This window comes from Nannospalax galili, unplaced genomic scaffold (genome assembly GCF_000622305.1).
Source record: "Nannospalax galili isolate Female #2095 unplaced genomic scaffold, S.galili_v1.0 scaffold271, whole genome shotgun sequence".
Lineage (NCBI taxonomy): Eukaryota > Metazoa > Chordata > Mammalia > Rodentia > Spalacidae > Nannospalax > Nannospalax galili.
In genome coordinates this window covers 4,208,652-4,227,934 of record NW_008331789.1, presented here as the reverse complement: position 1 = coordinate 4,227,934, position 19,283 = coordinate 4,208,652, and the positions used below count along the sequence as shown (strand labels likewise).

Sequence of the window (19,283 nt, the reverse complement as noted above, 5' to 3'; positions counted from 1 at the left end):
TTTAAAAAAAAAGTAACCGACTGTGACTAGCAATAATAATCAGATATATAGAGATTAGAAATGCATGTGCAAACATCTTAGTGTCAATTGCTTTAAAAATGAATTTTTCTGTATGCAACTGTATTTTAATAACGAAATGGAGATCTTTTTTAAAGGTTAAACTTCATTTAATTTTATGTCTTACAGGGTTTAAACTGAGTACAATATTGTATAACTGTATTAATTCAACAGTGAATCTCTTACTGTCCTGTCCACTTTGACTTCAGTCATTTTAGTTCAAGGAACAACAACAACAACAAAGGAAGACAGATGATGAGCAGGAAACACCAGCCCAGTCATCGCCTTGAGATGCTCTAGGCTCTGGGTAATATTCTGTCATGTCCTGGGAAGAACTAAGCAGTAATAAATAAATATTTTCTAACAGCTTCAAAGCATTTTATGCCCATAATGTATTTACTAGGCTGTAACTCCAGGGGTCACTCTAGGATTCCATGCTTTATGCATCTTAAGTAAGCAGAAAAGATCTTTCAGATTTAAATTCACAGGTCATTAACAATTGACCAGCCCGGAACTCTTTCCGTGTGTGGATCCTGACCTGCAGTTCACATGTGATATGTGCAGGTAATTGCATGTTTCTGCTCTCTCCACAGCCCACAATGCACATAAAGATACAACACATTTTGAAAATTAAAAACAAAAGGCTGGAACAGTTCACTGAGCACTTTTGGCTACAGTGGATCCTAAATTAACTGACTTACTCAACTTGCCTTTAAAAAAATAGAACTTTAATATGTGATGCACTGAAGAGAAAAACTAGAACCCAGTTTACCTTTCCTCTAGAAAAACATCATATAATTCGTTACTAAAAACTGGGGCTGGAAAGATGGCTTAGCAAGTAAGAGCACCTGCCACCACACCTGACGACCTAAGTTCAGTTCCTAGCACCTACACAGCAGAAGAGCTGGTTCACACAAGTTGTCCTCTGACCTTGACACAGCACCATGCGCGCATGCGCGCACACACACACACACAAGCACACACACAATAAATAAATGTAATTTTTAATTTAAAAGTATTATTAAAAATACTAAAATTGTTAGAACATTAGGCAAAAAGTCTTGTTGCACACCAACCACACTTATCCTCACATGCCCTCCTCTGTGGACCATCTTTCCAGAAACACTACTGCATGAAACTACAATTCACATTTATCAAATGTTTGCATAGATGAGCCTGCTCCCTCCATTCAAAACCTGGCGCATTTTTCTCAATCTTGGGAAGGGCCTGGGGGCTTTTGGTTGTTGTTGCAGCAAGGTGTCCTTTTTACAAATCTTTATTGAGAATTTCATACATGTATATAAGATGTTTTGATCAAATCCTTGTCTGCTCCCTCCCCTCCAACATTCCCCCCTCTGAAGAGGTAACCCTAAAATCCTTTAAGGACTAGATACAAGCCCCCACATACTTTTGACACTTTTGGCCTTTGGAACAGAGTAAGGTGTCTATTTTTTAAAAAACATTTTTAACATATTTTAATTTTTATTTTATGTGTATAAGTGTATTGCCTACATGTGCGTAAGTGCACCCGTGTCACGCAAGCCCACAGATATCAGAAGAGGGTGTCGAATTCCCATGGAACTGGAGTTTCAGATAGTTGTTAGCCACCATTCAGATGCTGAGAATCAAACCCAGGTCCTCTGCAACAGCAGCCAGTGCTCCTAACCACTGAGTCACCTCTCCAGTCCCAGCTGTACCTGGTCATTTATATCACTGACCACGTGCATGCTAAGATACATGTATCCTCCTTATTTCAGGGAGGAAAAAGGGAAAAAGAATCAATCAATCTCAAAAAACCCAAAATTCTATAGGTTACTCACCTATTTCAGGATCAACAGATATTTTCTTTGGAAGTCCAAAGAGTAAATAACCTACAAGCTTTGGGGACCTAGTCTCCTTAACAACCTTAAAACTCTGCCATCTCAGCATAGAAACAGTCATAGGTCATACACAAGTATATGCACACAGCTGTGCTCTAAGAAAACTTTATTGACAAAACAAATGGCTTCTCCCTATCAAATCTGCCACTGTTATTTCAAATGACTTTTTCCAGTACCATAGCTTTGGTACAAGCTTTTGAAAATACTCAACCGTTTTGACAGCTTGTGTCTTTGCTGGGCCTGTGTGCATGGTCAGACTTAAGTTCTCACCTCTACCCATTCCCAGGGAAATCCAAGACGGAGGGAGTGAGTGCATGAAGCCCAGGAACTCATGGTCATTTGGTCACCATGCTCACCTGTTGCCATGGCCTTGATCTCATCCACAACAGGGGTCACTTTGGACTTTAGCTGATCTTTTATTCCACCTCCCAGCAATGAGTCGATACCTGGATTCAAAGAAAGGGGCAGTGAAGGCAGGTCTGCTTCCAGTTAGCACTCACACATTCTCCTCACACCCCAGGACTCCAAGCCTGGGAAACAGCTTCCCTCTTCTGGTCTGGAAGTTCCATTCTCCATGCCAGACCCTGTTCATGTGTGCAACTTGATGTAGAGAGACTTCATATGCTTCAAAATCCACGCCCATGTGTTCCCCAGGGGCCATCAGGACTTCGGGCTAGGCGGGCAGCGTGCATCATCTTGAATTGTGAAATTCAACGACTGCCCTTTCTCTTCCTCTCCTGAAATGGGGCTTCCCCATTATGTACTGCTGACACCTAGGACTGGATATCTCTTGGGGAGGGGGCTGTCTTGTCCACTGTAGGATGCTAAGCAGCATCCCTGGCCCTTCATAACAGATGCCACTACCACTGCTCCCTGACCTCATCCTGCCAATGCCACATGCCTCCAGATGTCCCCCTCTTGGCTGAGCAGTGTGTGAACTCTCCTGAGACCTGGCCTGGCAGGGAACAGCAGGGCCAGGCTATTTCTAAAGCCCATTTTAACAGGGCACTTGGCAGGGACACACATCCTCTTCTGTGTGGAGAATGACTGTAAGAGGCAAAGGCTTTGCAATAAAGTAAAATTTAAATGAAATTTTAAAAATAAACAAAAACGAAGACCATCTGCCTGTGAAACAAGCTGAGTCTCAATTATCCAGTAACAGAAGACAAAGGGTCAGGAATCTAGGACTTGGCTTATCTGTCTCTGCCTTATCTTAATGGACTGTCTTTCCTAGTCTGTGTTTATGGGAAGTGGTTATGGCATCTGCTGAGCCTTAACAAAATAAACAAAAACACAAACACACAAGCCAAGGTTCACCGCTACTCACTGTTCAGGTCTGAGAATGCCTTGTTCTTGGTGGCGGTATACTGAGACACTATATACTCGATTTGCTGGAAAAGAAAACAACATGATGTCTAGCCTCTAAGGTTCCAAGTCATAAAACAAAGACATTGGAGATTTAGCATAGGTGGGCCCACTCTCTCCATGTGACCCTGCATCTTCTAAGGAGACCATTCTAGGGTGCTTTTTATAAGGTGGCCCCAGGATCACCAGCAAGAGAGACTAACAGATGGTTGGGGCAGTGCTCCTGGAAACTGAAGTTCCAAACTAACCCAAGGTTATGGTCACTGTGTCTTAATGGTCATAGACAGGCTACAGGGATATCCCTGATTCCACCTATCAGATGTACCTCCCACAGCATGAGGAACCACCGAGAATCTGCAGCCATCTGAAGCCTGGCACTCCCAGTCCATTGTACTATTAGTGACTACTCTTTGAAGGGGCTGCTTGTCAGTCCTCTACAATGGCTCAGTTCACCTGCCTCCTACTCCCTCTGCAAGACTGGGTTAGTGAATTCTTCAATGAACTATTGCCAGTATTCCCAGTGGATAGCATCAGTATTTAAATGCTCACTTCTTTAGTTGCTAAAGTTAAAAGTCTTACTCTGTTAGGGACCAGTTAATAGTTCATCTATCAATTGCCTATCCAATTCTCTGCCTGATTTTCATATGTTAGAGGTCCTCATATGTAATCGACCAGGTAAATCTACCCAAAGTCACAAGAATTTACTATCTTTTTAAAATAATGAAAGCTATCTTAAAATTTCACAACCCACCATTGCTAATTTCTTCAATATTATGGGGGGCGGTTCTTTGAAGACTTCAGAATGTAACATAAGAAAAATGATTTTTATTTACATTTTGGGCAAAGGAAGCATTTCCATTTGTGGACAGGCTGTGAAACCATGCATAGAGCTAACTTCTCTGTTCTTACTATGTTAAAAAGTCTCCATTTGATTCTCCTTTATTTCTAGGTACTTAAAAAACATATAGACAGCAGACTTAAAGCCTAGTAATTTTAGAATAGAATCTACTTAGAAGACCACATCTTGTGTAAGACTCCATGGTTCTAGGGGCCTCTTCCCACTGAACCTAAGAGGGTGGTCTTCCTTCTGATGTTGGTACCCACAAGCATGACACACTTGGGTGTGTTCCTGCCCAGACACTTTTCAAACTTGGTTCTCAATAGGCAATACATCAACACACTCCTGGGATACAGACAAAATAAAGTAGGAAGCTTTTCCATTGCTGCCCTTCAGCCATTCTACTCCCTAGTTCCAAAATTATACGCACGCATGCGCATGTGTGTGTGTGTGTGTGTGTGTGTATCCTTCTAAAGAAGACTGACACACCCGAACAGATAGCAAATGGGTGTGTATAAAACAAAAGCTTTTCCATCATCAGGGTCACTATATAAATGATGAAGAACTAACTGTACCACCAAAAATAAAAGATAACATCCAACAACTCTTTAAAAAAAAAAAAAAACCTTAAAATTATTAGGTACTTTAATATGTGATTTTTGTAACACCTGAATAAGATAATTAAAGCAAAATAAAAAATTAAATACTGAAGCTATGGAAAACTATGCTTTTGAAAACCACTCTCTGAGCTACATTTCTTCATCTACAATATTAAAGGGCAATGCTTGTCTACATGGATTCTCCAGCCTACTAGAAGGTTCACGTAAATTTCTAAATGCACACACAGGGACTCAGGGCAGCAGAGACACCGAGTGTCATGGGAGGTGCAGGTTGAGGGTTTTACCTTTGGGGTTTCAGTTATGAGTACTTGAAAATCTCTGAAATTGCTGTCTGCCACATCCTTTGTCTTTTGGATCAGGATCCTAACCTGGTGGTTGGCCACAAAGGCAAACATGATCCCAAGGCTGTAGGGAAAGAGGAGAAAGGGCATTTGCCATGATTCACCATCCTTGGCACTGCAAGAACCACAGAGCCACCACTCTCCCCTCCTGCTAAGCCCACAGTCAGGACACCACCAAAATGGGGGCACAAAATAGGAATGAGGCATCTCCAAAGTCCAGCCTCCATGTAGGATAAAGTACTGTGTGTGAAATGACTCCCATAAACGAACCGTGTCCCAACAAATGGTGGAATGAAAGTTATGCAGGTTTCATGCAGTGTGGAGGGGTGAGTCCGGCTTCAGGCCAAATGCATGTGTGTATACAGCATGCATACCCTCCTGAGCCCACACAGACACTCTGCTGACGCTGTGCTTCCTCCCTTCCACCCCAGAAGACAAGGGAAAAATATCAAAATGGTAAAAGTGACCTGGGACTTCCTAGTGGTTTTGACTTAACTGTCGGTTTCTATATTGTCCCGATTCAAAGGAAATGAGTTATTTTAGCATGAAAGCATACAGGAGAAGCCTTTCACTTCCCGTTGCTGTAGTAAAATGCCCTCACAAAAGCAAGTTAAGAGAAAAAGGGTTTATTTGGCTCACAATTTGGACCTGAAGCCTCTAGTCATATTACATCCACAGTCAAGGGCAGAGGGCAATTTATGAATGCATCCATGATTCAATGCAGCTTTCTCCACTGATTCAATGCAGAATCACCTGCCTGAGGAATGGTGCCACCCACAGTGGACAGGCTCTCAACCCACAGATATGTCCACAGGTTCACAGACAACTCTCACTGAGACTTCCTTCCCAGGTCATTTGAATTTGTGTAAAGTTGACCATAACAACTAACCATTACACACATGCCTGCTATTCACTTATATAAGGTATAAAAACAAGCAAAATGGGGTGCTAAAATCCCTGTGGATATTAATCCAAAGAGTGGCTAAAGGCAGACTGATCTTTTCACAGTTCTGTTTCCTTCATGGAAATTTCTGGGTATGAATTTATGAAAAGGAGACTTTGCTCCATGTAAAATACACTTCACAAAAAACTTCAAAAATGCTTCACAAAAGGCATCTTGCAGGAAAGACTACCCTATGTGAAAATTTTTTTAAAACTTTTAGTCATCTCAAATGCCTAAATTTAATCATATTAAGCCTCTTAGTGTTTGTCAGCTATCAATTCTTTTCATTTAAATTACACTAACTGGTTCATTTGTTGTGGCAGACCCTCTCAGTATTCAGTATTCAGATTTTAAACTTTAAGAGTTAACTGCCCCCGGGTGTGGTGGAGTACACCTGTAATCCCAACATTTAGAGTCTTAGGCCATCTAAGGCTGCACAGGAGAACCTGACTCAAAAACACAAAAAAAGGGCGAACTCATGGGCATGTTGGATTTGACCACTAGGGGGCAGCAAGGAATGCATGAAGAGCAGAACACGCATTACCTACACAACCAAAACACCAGTATCATAACCATCCAATGACAATGTGCGTGTTTTTAAAGAAGTTCTGCAAATAACAGGCAAACCTTGGAAAAACATATAAAATGGATGCATTATTAGGCAAAAGTTCTTTCTTGGGCTTTTTGCATGCATATATATATACAGGGCACATATACATGTAAAGGGCACCCTGCTCTTTACATTGGACAACCCCATGTCTCCAGGAAAACTCTGAGTCCTGGGGAAATGTGATCAGTCATCCACCCCCCCCCCCCCAGGAGTACTGCTGCGTCCTGAGGAGGTTAGCTCATTGATTTTCTCACTTCAACTCTGTCTTCCAACAGCTGTAATGCAGGTTCGTCAGGCTCCCAAACAGACCCTAACTTGTCTCTGATACGTGACACTGAGACACTGAGCAGCTTCTGGCTAATGGATGCAGTGGACTAAGTACTAGAGGAGGAACACAGGGCCTGGCTCTACCTCTGCCACCTCACTGTGCAAAGACCGTTTTCAAACGTCACATTTCCTCTGTGAGACTAAGTCAGCATCTCAAAGCGGTGAAGGTCAGTTTAGATCTAATTCTATAAACCAGATGGGATAGGCAATACTCAAGTTGCAAGAGACAGGGGCTTCAAGCTGGAAGGGACAGGAGAACCAAGCTGCAAGGGACAGGGGCTTCTGCATGTCTAGATTCACAATTCACCGAGACTTATCTTTAGGCTAGGGTTCTTTCTGATGACAGCCTCAGAAAATGAACACAAAATATTCTGTACCATTGGAGTGACAGCCTTATAATTCATTACTGTTCATCCTGAATTTCCATTTGTTCATGGAGCAGGCATTATGCCTCAATAATAGCCATTATTGAATGATTCTCTAGTTCCAAGTTTGACCAAATGGCTCAAAATGATTTTTAGAGTCATATGCAGAAGAAACACATACACACACATGTACAAACAAAAGTTGAAATCCAGCAGTTTGCCAGGATCTTTACTTACTAAGCCAACTTCAAACATTCCATGCCACAGTGAGCCAGGATCATCCCCCAGTAGACCTAATATTGACCCTGGGGCACCTCCAGCTCTTGCGTTCTGTGCCTAGAGTGCCCAAATTATTTCAGTCATTCCTCTGTGCTGCAGACCCTTTGGTCATATAAGAAGTCAAAGTGAACTGGGAAGTCCACCACTTCCTCTCAACCCTCAACCCTTGGGACAAACTTGCTTGCTATACACTTCCAGAAGGCTCTCTGAAGGAGGTGTCTCACTCCCTGGTTGGGTTTGTCTTTATTTCTACCTATGTCTAATGTCCCTAAAGGGTGGTAACTGCCTCCCTGTCAGTTTTACATAATGCAGTCTGTCCCAACACAGGGTACTTGAAGGAAATGGATTTAAGGACTGCACTTTCTGTTTCACTTGGTCTGTTTAGAACACTAGCCGCATTTTCAGGGTCTTGAAGTCAGAAGCTATTCTTATTCTCTATTATATAAAGACTTTATTCACAACATGATCTGTCAGAAAAATAAACTGCAATATGACACTTCAGTACAACACTGAACTTCAATAACATAACTTAGAAGGGCCTATGCTTCTGCTAACCAGTAATGGAAACAACCAAAATAATGTATTGATAACTGAAACAAAAACCTGTGCTACACTGAGTTCTATAGCCAAATTCAGTATCTTTCAAAACTGATATTCAGTGTGAATTTTATGTTTGTTAAAAGTGACAAGTCCAAATGGACAGGGGAACCTGGGTGGTTCAGAACTATGAGACCTGGGAGATCTAAGATGGGGAAGAGTCACTTCTCTGAAGTTTTCCCAAGTGCCAAGAAGGCAGACTATTACTAAAACTTGAGATTATCCACAAACATCTGCACATCTGTATTCTTATGTAAACTCTCCCAGTTTGTAAACACTAGCAAATATATTATGTAGACCACTTGGGGTTTCCATTCATGACTTCTAATTTCAACTTTCCATTTAAACAAAATAGATTATAAATAATGCTTTTTGTTGTTGATTTAGACACTCTTGCTGTTCAATGTATATTTAAGCAAAAATTAGAGCCACATAAATAAAGAAATGTTCCTATATTTAAGAGTCACCAGCCAACTATTAGAATATGAGGATACTGAGAGAAATGTATCGAATGTAAAAAATGAGTAAAAACTCGTTGAATACACCTTTCCCAGCGCTTCACATAAACGCTGTTAAACTATGAGAACAGGTGCTTTTACACAGTACAAAGAAATGACTATGATTTTTAAGCAGAAAATAGTTGTTTTTATTCTAGATTACATCTGCCTCACAAGTCTACATTTTATGGAGGAAAAAATCCTCACATACTAAGTATTTAAATCTTTTCAGATTAAACTTTAAAATCTGAAGTGATGTTTTTTTTCCTACCCATTTCAATTGCTTTAATGAAATTAGCCCATGAAAGTCAAATAAATGCTTTTAGTGTGTTACTGACCTCTTGTTTTTTTAAAAGCCTCTTACTCAAATTTTAAATAACTAGAACCCTCATTTACATTAACAAAAGGTTCATGATATTCAAGTATACCATAGCTCAATTTGTTTTTCTTAGAATCTTTTAACTTCGAGGTCAGGAACTAAAAATCATGTCCTACTATGAAAAGAAATTTGAAGGTAGCCAGCTTCCTGAGGACCATTTTGATTCAGTTCACCAGGGTTATCATTAGCAAAGCTGACTTATAGAACCCAGAAACTCAGAAATACATACAAATCAAGGCATGGCTGGTATTTTAATTTCCTTTCTGTTACTGTAATAAAACACTGTAATCAAGACTAGTGTAGGGTAGAAAGGGGTTTATTTGGCTTACACTTCCAGATTATAGTCCATTATTAAAGAAAGTCAAGGCAGGAACCATGAAAGAATGGTTTCTAATGGCTTGCTACCTGGATTATGCTTAGCTAGCTTTCATGTACTGTCCAGGACTACCTGACCAGGGAGTGGTGCTGCACACAGTGGGCTCTCCTACATCAATTAACTATTAAGACGTTCCCCCATAGACCTGCCCACAGACCACTCTGATCTGGCCAATCCCACAGTTAAGACTCCCTTCTCAGGTGACTCTAGGCTGTGTCAAGTCAAGTTGGCAGTTAAGGGGCTGGAAAGATGGCTCAGCAGTTAAGAACACTGACTGTTCTTGCAGAAGATCCGGGTTTGAATCCCAGCACCCACATGGCAGCCAACTGTTCCAGGGGATCCAACGGCCTCTTCTGTCCTCTGTGGTCACTGCAGGACACGGGTGCACTTACATGCAGGCGTAACATTCATACACATAAAATAAAAATAATAAATAAAATATTTTGTTTTAAAGTTGGCAGGTAAAACTATTCTTAAATAGCCTTTTGGAAATTCTGAAAAATGTAGTGATGACAAGTTAAAGGAAAAGAGAAAAGAGTTGGGTTTTTCTGAGTAAAATACATCTGCTGAATCAGTCACACAAGGGGTGGAAATTCAGTCTTCTGCCAATGATCACACAGACTACAGAAACATGTGGCCAGGTCCCAGGATTCTAACATTCCATAGCTGCCTTTTGGAAAAGCTCAGAAAGGGAAAAGAGGTGACCACATGTGCCCCCCAGTGCTAAGGAACCTTTTCCCTCAATACATAAGGCTTTCTCGGTAACAAAAGCAGCTTGAAAAACTTGAAATAAAAAGGAAGACCATGGAAAGCAGAGTAGTAGAGGCTAATATTAAAACAACTGCACAGAGTTATAAGACTTGGAATCAAGAATGGGATTGAGTTCAAAAGGCAAGCAGCATACTCTGAATTTGTGCAAGAATTTTTTCAATCACATTCAAAATTGTATATTAATTATATCCAACTTCTGCTGAAGTCAACATGAGCTAGGAGGCCTGTGTAAAATCAGAAGTCCACTAACAGGATCTTCATTCTGTCTGTTTTCTAATGGGGCTCCCAGGCTACAACTTTTGTTTTTACTTAATCTTCTGATTTTGGTGACATGATTTCATCCCTCTTCATTTAATCTAACATAGAAATCTTCACTTTCCTCCTGCTTTTAAACTTTTAAAAATATTTTAGTTTTATCCTATGTCTATAAGTATTTTGCCTGCATGTATGTAAGTGTACCCACGTTGTTCAGTTCCTACAGAGGTCAGAAGGGGATGTTGGAGCCCCTGGAACTGGAGTTACGGACAGTTGTTAGCCACCATGTGGGCGTTCAGAATCAAACCCGGGTCCTCTGCAAAATCAGCCAGTCATCGCTTAACTGTTGAGTCATGGCTCCAGCCACCTTACCCCAGGTTTCGAACCTTTGCTAGCTTTGATTGCTTACAAACAATATTGAGCTATTATCCAGTCACGATGTTCAGGATACTTGCAAACTGGTGAAGGTTTAAGAGGAAAGACATTGAAATATCTACAGTAAATGGAGAAGTACAAGGTAAAGAAGTCTATATTTCTTGTCTGAATTTAAAGTAAAAAATAAAACCAAAAAACACACCCCATCCACTATTCTCAGTTATTTTAATATTTTATATATCGTAAGTTCAATATACAATGTGAAATCAAGCTAGTTTTAAGTGTGTCACAACCTCAAACAGTGGATCAGCTCTGGCTAATTTTACTGAAATCTAAAATTATGATTTGCAAGCTAACATTGTATTTGGATGGGGAATAATTTAAGTGAATGTATAGAAGACTATAGAATCTAGAGATTTTGGTGGCTCGGAGGATGACTCAGTGGTTAAGAGCACTGACTAGTCTTACAGAGGACCCAGGCTTGATTCCTAGCACCCACATGGCAGCTAATAACCATAGATAACTCCAGTTACAGAGGAATCTAACCCCTCTTCTGACCTATGTGGGCATTGCATGACAGGAATGCACTTGCACACATGCAGGCAATACATTCATACACATAAATTAAAAAAAATTTAAATAATAAAAAATAAAAATAAGCAGAATCTAGAGATTAAAAAAAATAATTTCCCCAACTAATGTATTCTTGAAAGAGAAACCCTATCTAAATTCATTTGATGAGTGTGCATCTCAGGAACAGTAACAGCTGTCCTGCTTGTTTTATATATAAATGGAAGCCAGGCTGCATGTATGTGAGTGCACCCGTGTCATGCAATGCCGCAGAGGTCAGAAGAGGGCTTCGGATTTCCCTGGAACTGGAGTTAAGGACGGTTCATAGCTGCCATGTGGGTGCTGGGAATCAAACCTGGGTCCTCTGCAAGAGCAGTCAGTGCTCTTAACCACTGAGCCATCTTTCCGGCCCCAGGTTTATTTCTTACTTTGCAGCTCTATTGTTTATATATTTTGGTATGTAAGCATAGCAAATAATTCAGTTCAGAATGAGGTAACTCATAATGTATATGAAATGAAAAGTCTTAATTTAAAAGAAGAATCCAGTAGTCAATATGGAATACATGCTTCAGTCAAAAAAACAAAAAACAAAAACCCCAGAAAACCCACTATTACATATGGAGGAAATAAATTCTTACAATAAAGAATTTCCCTGAAAGTATGACATAAATATTTACATCAAGCAAAAGTTATTAACTTGCTAAGTAAGTGATCATTCTAACAAGAGGCCTTAAAGGCAAAGTGTCCAAATGGCACTTCCTGTTCTGAAGCTGTCTTTGATGTCTAGGATGCATAGATGAGAAACAGGGCTTGCCAAGTCTGTGGATGAATGAACCACATCTTCAGGGAAATGCTGGGGACCCCTGTTGATTCTGACAGGTCTCTGGCCTGTAACTGACATTCTTTTGGTCCCTGAGCAGGAGGTTACTATCCTCCCAAGCAGCAGGGGTCAGTGCATTCCTAAGAAGACTTCAAAAGGAAGCAGAGAGAGACATGGACATCTGGAATTACCATTGACTGGATTCGAAAATGCTTTTCAGAATCCAGGGAAGTAACAGATTCGAGTTACGTGTAGAGAGTCAGCCAGCCAGACACAGAAATAGAAAAAGACAGAGATGGAGAAAAGATGTGGACACTGTAAGTTCACAGCAAGAACGCAAGGAAATCCTCCGGGTCACCAGAAGTGCAGGAGGTTAACTGGTACGGATACTTCGGTCCTGTTTATGCACATATTAGTATACTGTTAATATCTAGGATTCCACTATTTTCACATCTTTGCTTAAATAATCACTGTTCTGGGATGAGTGGTAAAACACTGGCTTTTGTCAGTTATGAGGATTCTTTGCTGTTCGCATTTAATTTGTTTTAATTAATTCAAATGATAATGCCAAGCCTGTTACAGCAACTCAGGAGTCAAGCAGCTCAGTCACCACCCCCACCTTTCCCTGGCAATTCTCAACTTCTTTTCCAGAGGCAACCACTGGCTTGCCTGCTTGTCAGTCATTTCACAGACACTCTTTGCAAATATAACCGAGTGTTTGTGCCTTTCTCCTTCTGTTTTGATCAATTACCAGGTTGTAATCAGGGTCTGCAATCTGCTTTGTTCCCTTCCTCTCTCCTGCAGACAGATCTAGAGCTGCTGAGGCCTTCAAGGGCCTGCATCCCATGAATGCCTGTGTACTCAAGCCATGCACCTTGGCCAGTCTCACTGAGGACTACACTTAAGCATTTTCCTCTGGGTTTGAGCTGGAACTTCAACTAAGAGGACTTGCTGCTTTGTGTTTAAAGTTCTACTTCTCACCTACTCAAACTGGAAATTTTTTTCAGCTGCTGAGCAAATGTTTGCTGAAAGGCAAGTAGAATGCTAGCTGTTAAGCCTGTGCCTGCATCTTCAGGCTCAGCATCATGCATGTGATAAATGCTTCATTTCATTTCTGTTCATGTATGAAATACTCATTGAGGGCTAGCAAGATGGCTTGGCCGGTAAGGGTGCTTGCTATCCAATCTGATAACCTGAGCTCAATCCCTGGAACCTACATGGTAGAAAGAGAGAACCCACTACTCACACACACACACACACACACACACACACACACACACACACCATGGCACACATGCACCTGCCCACATACACAATAAAGAAGAATGTAATTTTAAATGTCTAAATATATTCATTGAATAAATGAAGAAATGTGAAACAATACTAAAAAAAAAAAATCACAGCAAGGGAACCAGTGTCCTGATGCACATTTTTCAGGTGTGGAATCAATTTGGATCCAACCAAAGAGCCTTTAAAAGGGGCACGTTTCTAGAGAGATTGCTCAATGGTTACGAGCACTTGGAGAGAACTGGTTCCCAGTATCCACATGGTAGCTAACAACTGTCTGTAACTCCTGCAGGCATTGCATGACATGGGTGCCCTTACACACATGCAGGCAATATATGCATACACAAAAACTTAAAAATAATCAATCAAATATTTAAAAAGAGGTGTACTTCTGATCTGTCCATCACTGGAAAACTCATCAGCAGTAGAGACGACAGTAGAAACACCCTAAATTATTAAGTGCACTCTAGACTTCAAAGGGGTTAGTGAATTAAGCAGCAAATTAAAGAAAAGTGGGTTTAAAAATTATTATAAAGTTCATGGGGTCTGGAGAGATTGCTCAGTGATTAAGAGCACTGACAGCCCCTGCAGCGCACGTGCGCACACACACACTCACACACACACACACACACACACACACACAGACACACACACATACAAATTTACGCAGACATCCATTATAAGGCGGCTCATTGGGTTAGTTAAGCTTCTGCACTGTGCTAACTTGCAGTGATGGTGGAAACTTTCCAAATCACCATCCTGAGTGAACGCTTCTGCTGCCCTCTGTTTTGTTTGCTTCTGTTGTTGCTGTTCTTTTATTTTACTTTAAACTCAAGGGTAGCTGGGTTTGGTGGAGCGTGTCTGTAATCCTAGCACTCAGGAGGCTAAAGCAGGAGTGTGGAGAGTTCAAGCCTGGCCAGGACTTTTATCGTCCTCACTGTGTATAGGTTCAAGGTCAGCCTACACTACTTACTGAGACCCTGTCTCAAAAATAAAAAATATAAATGAATGAATACATAAAACAAACTCAGTCTGGAGAGATGGCTCAGTGGTTAAGAGCCCTGGCTGCTCTTGCAGAGGGCCCAGGTTCAATTCCCAGCACCCACATGGGGCTAACAACCATCTGTAACTCCAGTTCCAGGGGATCCAAAGCCCTTGTCTACTTCCATGGGCATTGCACAACACAGGTGCACCTACCTACATCTGGGAATTATACTCAGACACATAAAATAAAAATAATAAGTAAAAATATTAAAAATAAATAAATAAAACTTATGGGCTTACTAATTAGAAGGAGACATTCCCCATCACCCTGAAACACCCTACATCAGCTCTGCTCTGAGATTTTACTTGCCTCATGAGCATACAGATCACCAGGAGGGACAATGCAAAGTACTTCCTCCGGCAGCTCTCGTTCCTCTTCTGTCGCTGGTACATTTCTCCACCGCATCTGTTACAGCAACGGCACATACAAAAGCAGCAGCCCACCAGTGGCATGAAAACGAGAAACAGCAGGCCCAGTAAGACGCATACCAGCACGCCAATCTCATAGAAGGCGACCTGCAGTTCAAACGGAAGACAGCACAGACTGTCACCCAGAGCAGTAAGTGTGACATTCCACACATACTCTCTCTCACACACACACACACACACACACACACACACACACACACACTTCCTTTTTTAAAATCTGTTCAACGTTATATCACAATGTGTATGTACATAGGTTTTTTTTTTCCATTCAGAAGCTCTTTCTTTTTAAAAAATATTTATTATTTTTATTTAATGCGTATGCATGTATTGCCTGCATGTAGGTAAGTGCACCCATGCCATGCAATGCCCGCGGAGGACAGAAGAGACTGCCAGATCCCTTGGAACTGGAGATACGGACAGTTGTTAGCTGCCAGGTGGGTGCTGGGATTTGAACCTGGGTCTTCTACAAGAACCACCAGTGTTCTTAGCTGTTGAGCCATCTCTCCATCCCCCAAGAAGCTCTTTCTTAAGGAAGTAAAGAACTGAGTTACGAGACTACAGGGTCAAGAGTTTAACCTTCCTTTCAAATGCCTAGAAGTCATCTAACTACAAGGTCAAGTCGTTTATTTTCAACCTCAAATCTCTGCATAGCAGATCATCCACATACAGGATGCATTACAACAGGAAGATGGGACAAGTGGACCTTTTGAAAGATCTGAACCACGTTTCAGTGGATCAATTAGGGACAAACTTGATGTTTATGAAATAATCAGCTATCTAGATTTAGAACAAAGGCTAGACTTTCAGAGGGAGTCAAATGCAGGACACCTAGCTTTTTTCAGTGCACACACTGGGAGTACCAGCCTCTCTCTTGTTGGGTCATTGTGAAAACTACAGATGATGTACAATCAAAGAGAAAGCGCGTGGTCAGCTATGGGTACATTTAATAAGCAGAGCTTCCCAGTGCCACTCGTGAGGAAGACCTTAGCAGCCTTTGCCCACTCAGGTCCCGAGTTCCCAGGATCCAGTACGACTTCCAGATAGAATCATGAGACTGTAATACATTGTCACTCGCCTGCTGCGGCTTTACCCTAGGTAAACGGAATAAGGCACCTGGAGATAAAATGTGACCTCATTCCAATGCATGCACCATGAAGTCACTCATGGTCTTCTTTTTTACTGTGTATTTGTTTGTTGTTGTTTTGCCTTTAAATTTATTTCTATTTTATCTGTATAAATGTCTTGCCTGCATGTACGAATGTGCATCACATGTGTGCAACGTCTGTGGCCAGAAGAGAGCCTTGGATCCCCTGGAACTAGAATTACGGACAGTTGTTAGCTGCCATGTGGGTGCTGGGAACTGAAGCCAGGTCTTCTGCGAGAGCAGTCAATGCTCTTAACTGCTGAGCCATCTCTCCAGACCCCTGTTTTGTTCTGTTCTGTTTTGAGACAAGGTTTTGCGTACCCCAGGCTGGCCTCAAGCTCACTGTATAGCTGAGGATGACCTTGAACTTCTGATCCCCTTAATTCTACCTCCTGAGTTCAATTGTAGATATAAGTCACCATGCCTGGTTTAAAACTACATCCTCAGCCCCAACTCACTCGTATTTCCAGAGAATGGCAGAAAAATCACAAGTTTTCCCTTGGTAATTAATGAGCAAGTTAGACTGCACTGGATGTAGAAGCCGAGATGAGCAGAAGGATATAGTTCATTAATCTTGTTCCTGAAGCCATGCCCAGGAACCAGACCTCACATCCAACGCCCCATTTAATAACCCCACTTTGTCTTTCCATAGTAGTCAGGTAACCGGTGTTTTCTTTCTTTACCATGATGGTGGTAATCAGGAAGAGGGCTCAGGGCAGCGCATCCCACCAGCCTGCCCACCGTGGAATATGCAGTGACAGAAATAGCCCAAGAAAACAATGACCTTTGTTCTTGAAATGTGCAGAACTAAAAAGCATCTGGTTACTAGGAGATCGGGACCATGCATACCCCCGGCCACTTGTCATTAGATGGCACCCACCAATCAGGGGACCCCTACCAAATGCCTATATGACCACTTATAAATTTCCAGCCCATGAACTTGGTGGCAAATCTGCCACCCTCCCATCTAGCTGGCTCTTTGGACAGTGCCCTCCTTGCTTCAACACCTTTCCTTGTCTTAAATGGTCCAACTGACTCTGATAACATCACCAGAAAAAAGTATGAGGACTGGAGATGCTTAAATCCCAATGCCAGGCTCCTGGTTCCCTAACTGGAGTGTGTCGGACCAATACTCATAAGCACAATGTGAGGGACGGTGAGCTGTGATGGTGCAGTGACCACAATTCAGGCCTGATGGGCTTGGGGACCCCGAGGTATAGGTGCATGAGTCAATGCAAAAAGTACTAGACAGGGGGGCAGCTCACAGTAAATACTCAAGAAACAGTAACTAACTCAGTAACTAACTTAGGGCTAGAGTGACGGTTCACTGGTTAAGAGTACTGGCTGCTCTTGCAGAGAACTGGGGTTCAGTTCCCAGCACCCACATGGTGGCTAACAACAGTTTATAACTCTAGTTCCCGGGGATACAACACCCTCTTCCAACCTCCACAGGCATGGTAGTATAGGTATTTACATAACACAGGCAAAACATTCAAATAAAAAATAGTAATTAACTCTATGAACAAATGCTCACATATTAAATCAGATACATACAATACTTGAAAAATACATACTTCAACAGTAAGGTTAAAATGCTAAAAGGGAAAAAAGTTGGTGAATTTTGCTGTATTCATCAAGTTATGTGTATGCTTAGCCCCTTCCTCCTGGTCCATGAGCATCCATTATTAACTGATACTTTAATACAACCTTGAGGACTAATATCATTAGCCAATTAACTAAGAAACCAACCCAGACACTCCAAATTCCTACATACTTACATATTTTGCTAGCATTTCCCAGAAAATAGTCATAATTACTTACTAGTTTTTAAGGAATTTAAAATACTTTCTGAACTCCAGGAGACACTGAACCCAAACCCAGGAGAGAAAATAGATTGAAATGTTTATAGTACATTAATTTGAGCTCCAAAAATATAATTTACACACAGCCTTCCCAAGTTATTGACTACACACCAACCATGTCAGGAGCGCAAACACATTGTTGTTTGTTTTATCCCCATAGTGCTGGGAATTGAACTTAGGGTCTCACCCATGCTAAGGCGAGTACTCTACCCTGAGGCTATATTCCTTGACCTAGAATGCACCATTTTCAAAGTTAACTTCTTAGGCCATAGTCTGACCAGGATTTAGCAAATTGTAGATTATTTTTGATGGGCCGTGATCTTTGAGTACACTGTAGATGATCTTGAAGATTACATATAGTGGCAGAAATACAGGCAAAACAAATAACTTTAAAACTACCACAGGGAGACAATCGGTAAGAACAGGAAGAGCTAACGATGACGACAACACTGTTCACTGACAGACAGCAACATGAACAGACAGTAGGCATGCACTTTACCTTCAGAACCAAGACTACACTTTCTGGCTGTGGAAGTCAAAACAGTTGAAGAGTTTGTGTGTGGCAGAGGCGGCATGCATCGGAAAAACAGAAAAGTCACATGAGTGATTGACCATAAGCATATCCCACATAGAAAAAAATTAAGGGATAAAAGATTTGGCACAAGAAAGAAATTCAAACACTTAAACGTACATTTAAGAAATAGTGCTTTGATTCGAGTCCAGTTCTAGAATGTACATTTGGGTTGGTTTGTTGGTTCCCAGTCAGCTAGCTCATCGGTTAAAGAAAAGAGTCACAGTAGAGGTTATAGATGGTAACACACTTGCTATATGATCTTCATGAAGCATGTAGTCAGGGTTGCCTAGAGTCCAAGGGCCAAAGACGATTCTTCCACGCTGTCCTCTCTAAAGCGGGAACTGAGAGTGCCGCTCCCTTCCTGGACACTGGTCAAGGAGCTTCTGCCACTTTGAATGCAAACTCCCCAGTGCGTTCTGCCTGCCTAATTGTGGCTTCAGGCCCTCCCGCTTCTTGGTCACTCCAAGTTGTTTGTTGACACTCTGTCAAACCATTTTCTCTCTTCCCTCCTCACCCCAGGTCCCCATGATGCCTTCCTGCCCAGACTGTTGATCGTTCCATGGATGAAACACAAGCCTCAGCACAGACATTGCCTTTTACCGAAAATCTGGATGCCGGGCATCTTTCACACCACCCAGAGCCCTGTACTTGCCATTTGAGTATTATATTTTATTTAGT

General features: G+C 41.5%; 1 protein-coding gene across 4 annotated transcripts in view; it reads right to left on the bottom strand.

The window, feature by feature from the left end:
• The window catches only part of Prom1 (prominin 1), a 122,263-nt gene that overhangs the window by 57,229 nt on the left and 45,751 nt on the right, over positions 1–19,283 (bottom strand). For all 4 annotated transcript variants that reach the window (XM_029560520.1, XM_008826882.2, XM_029560519.1 and 1 more), the window contains exons 4-7: positions 14,907–15,112; positions 5,045–5,165; positions 3,265–3,328; positions 2,294–2,383 (exon numbers count right to left, since the gene is read on the bottom strand). In XM_029560520.1, the coding sequence (XP_029416380.1) occupies positions 2,294–2,383; positions 3,265–3,328; positions 5,045–5,165; positions 14,907–15,112 (481 nt within the window). The remainder of the gene's footprint in view (positions 1–2,293; positions 2,384–3,264; positions 3,329–5,044; positions 5,166–14,906; positions 15,113–19,283) is intronic.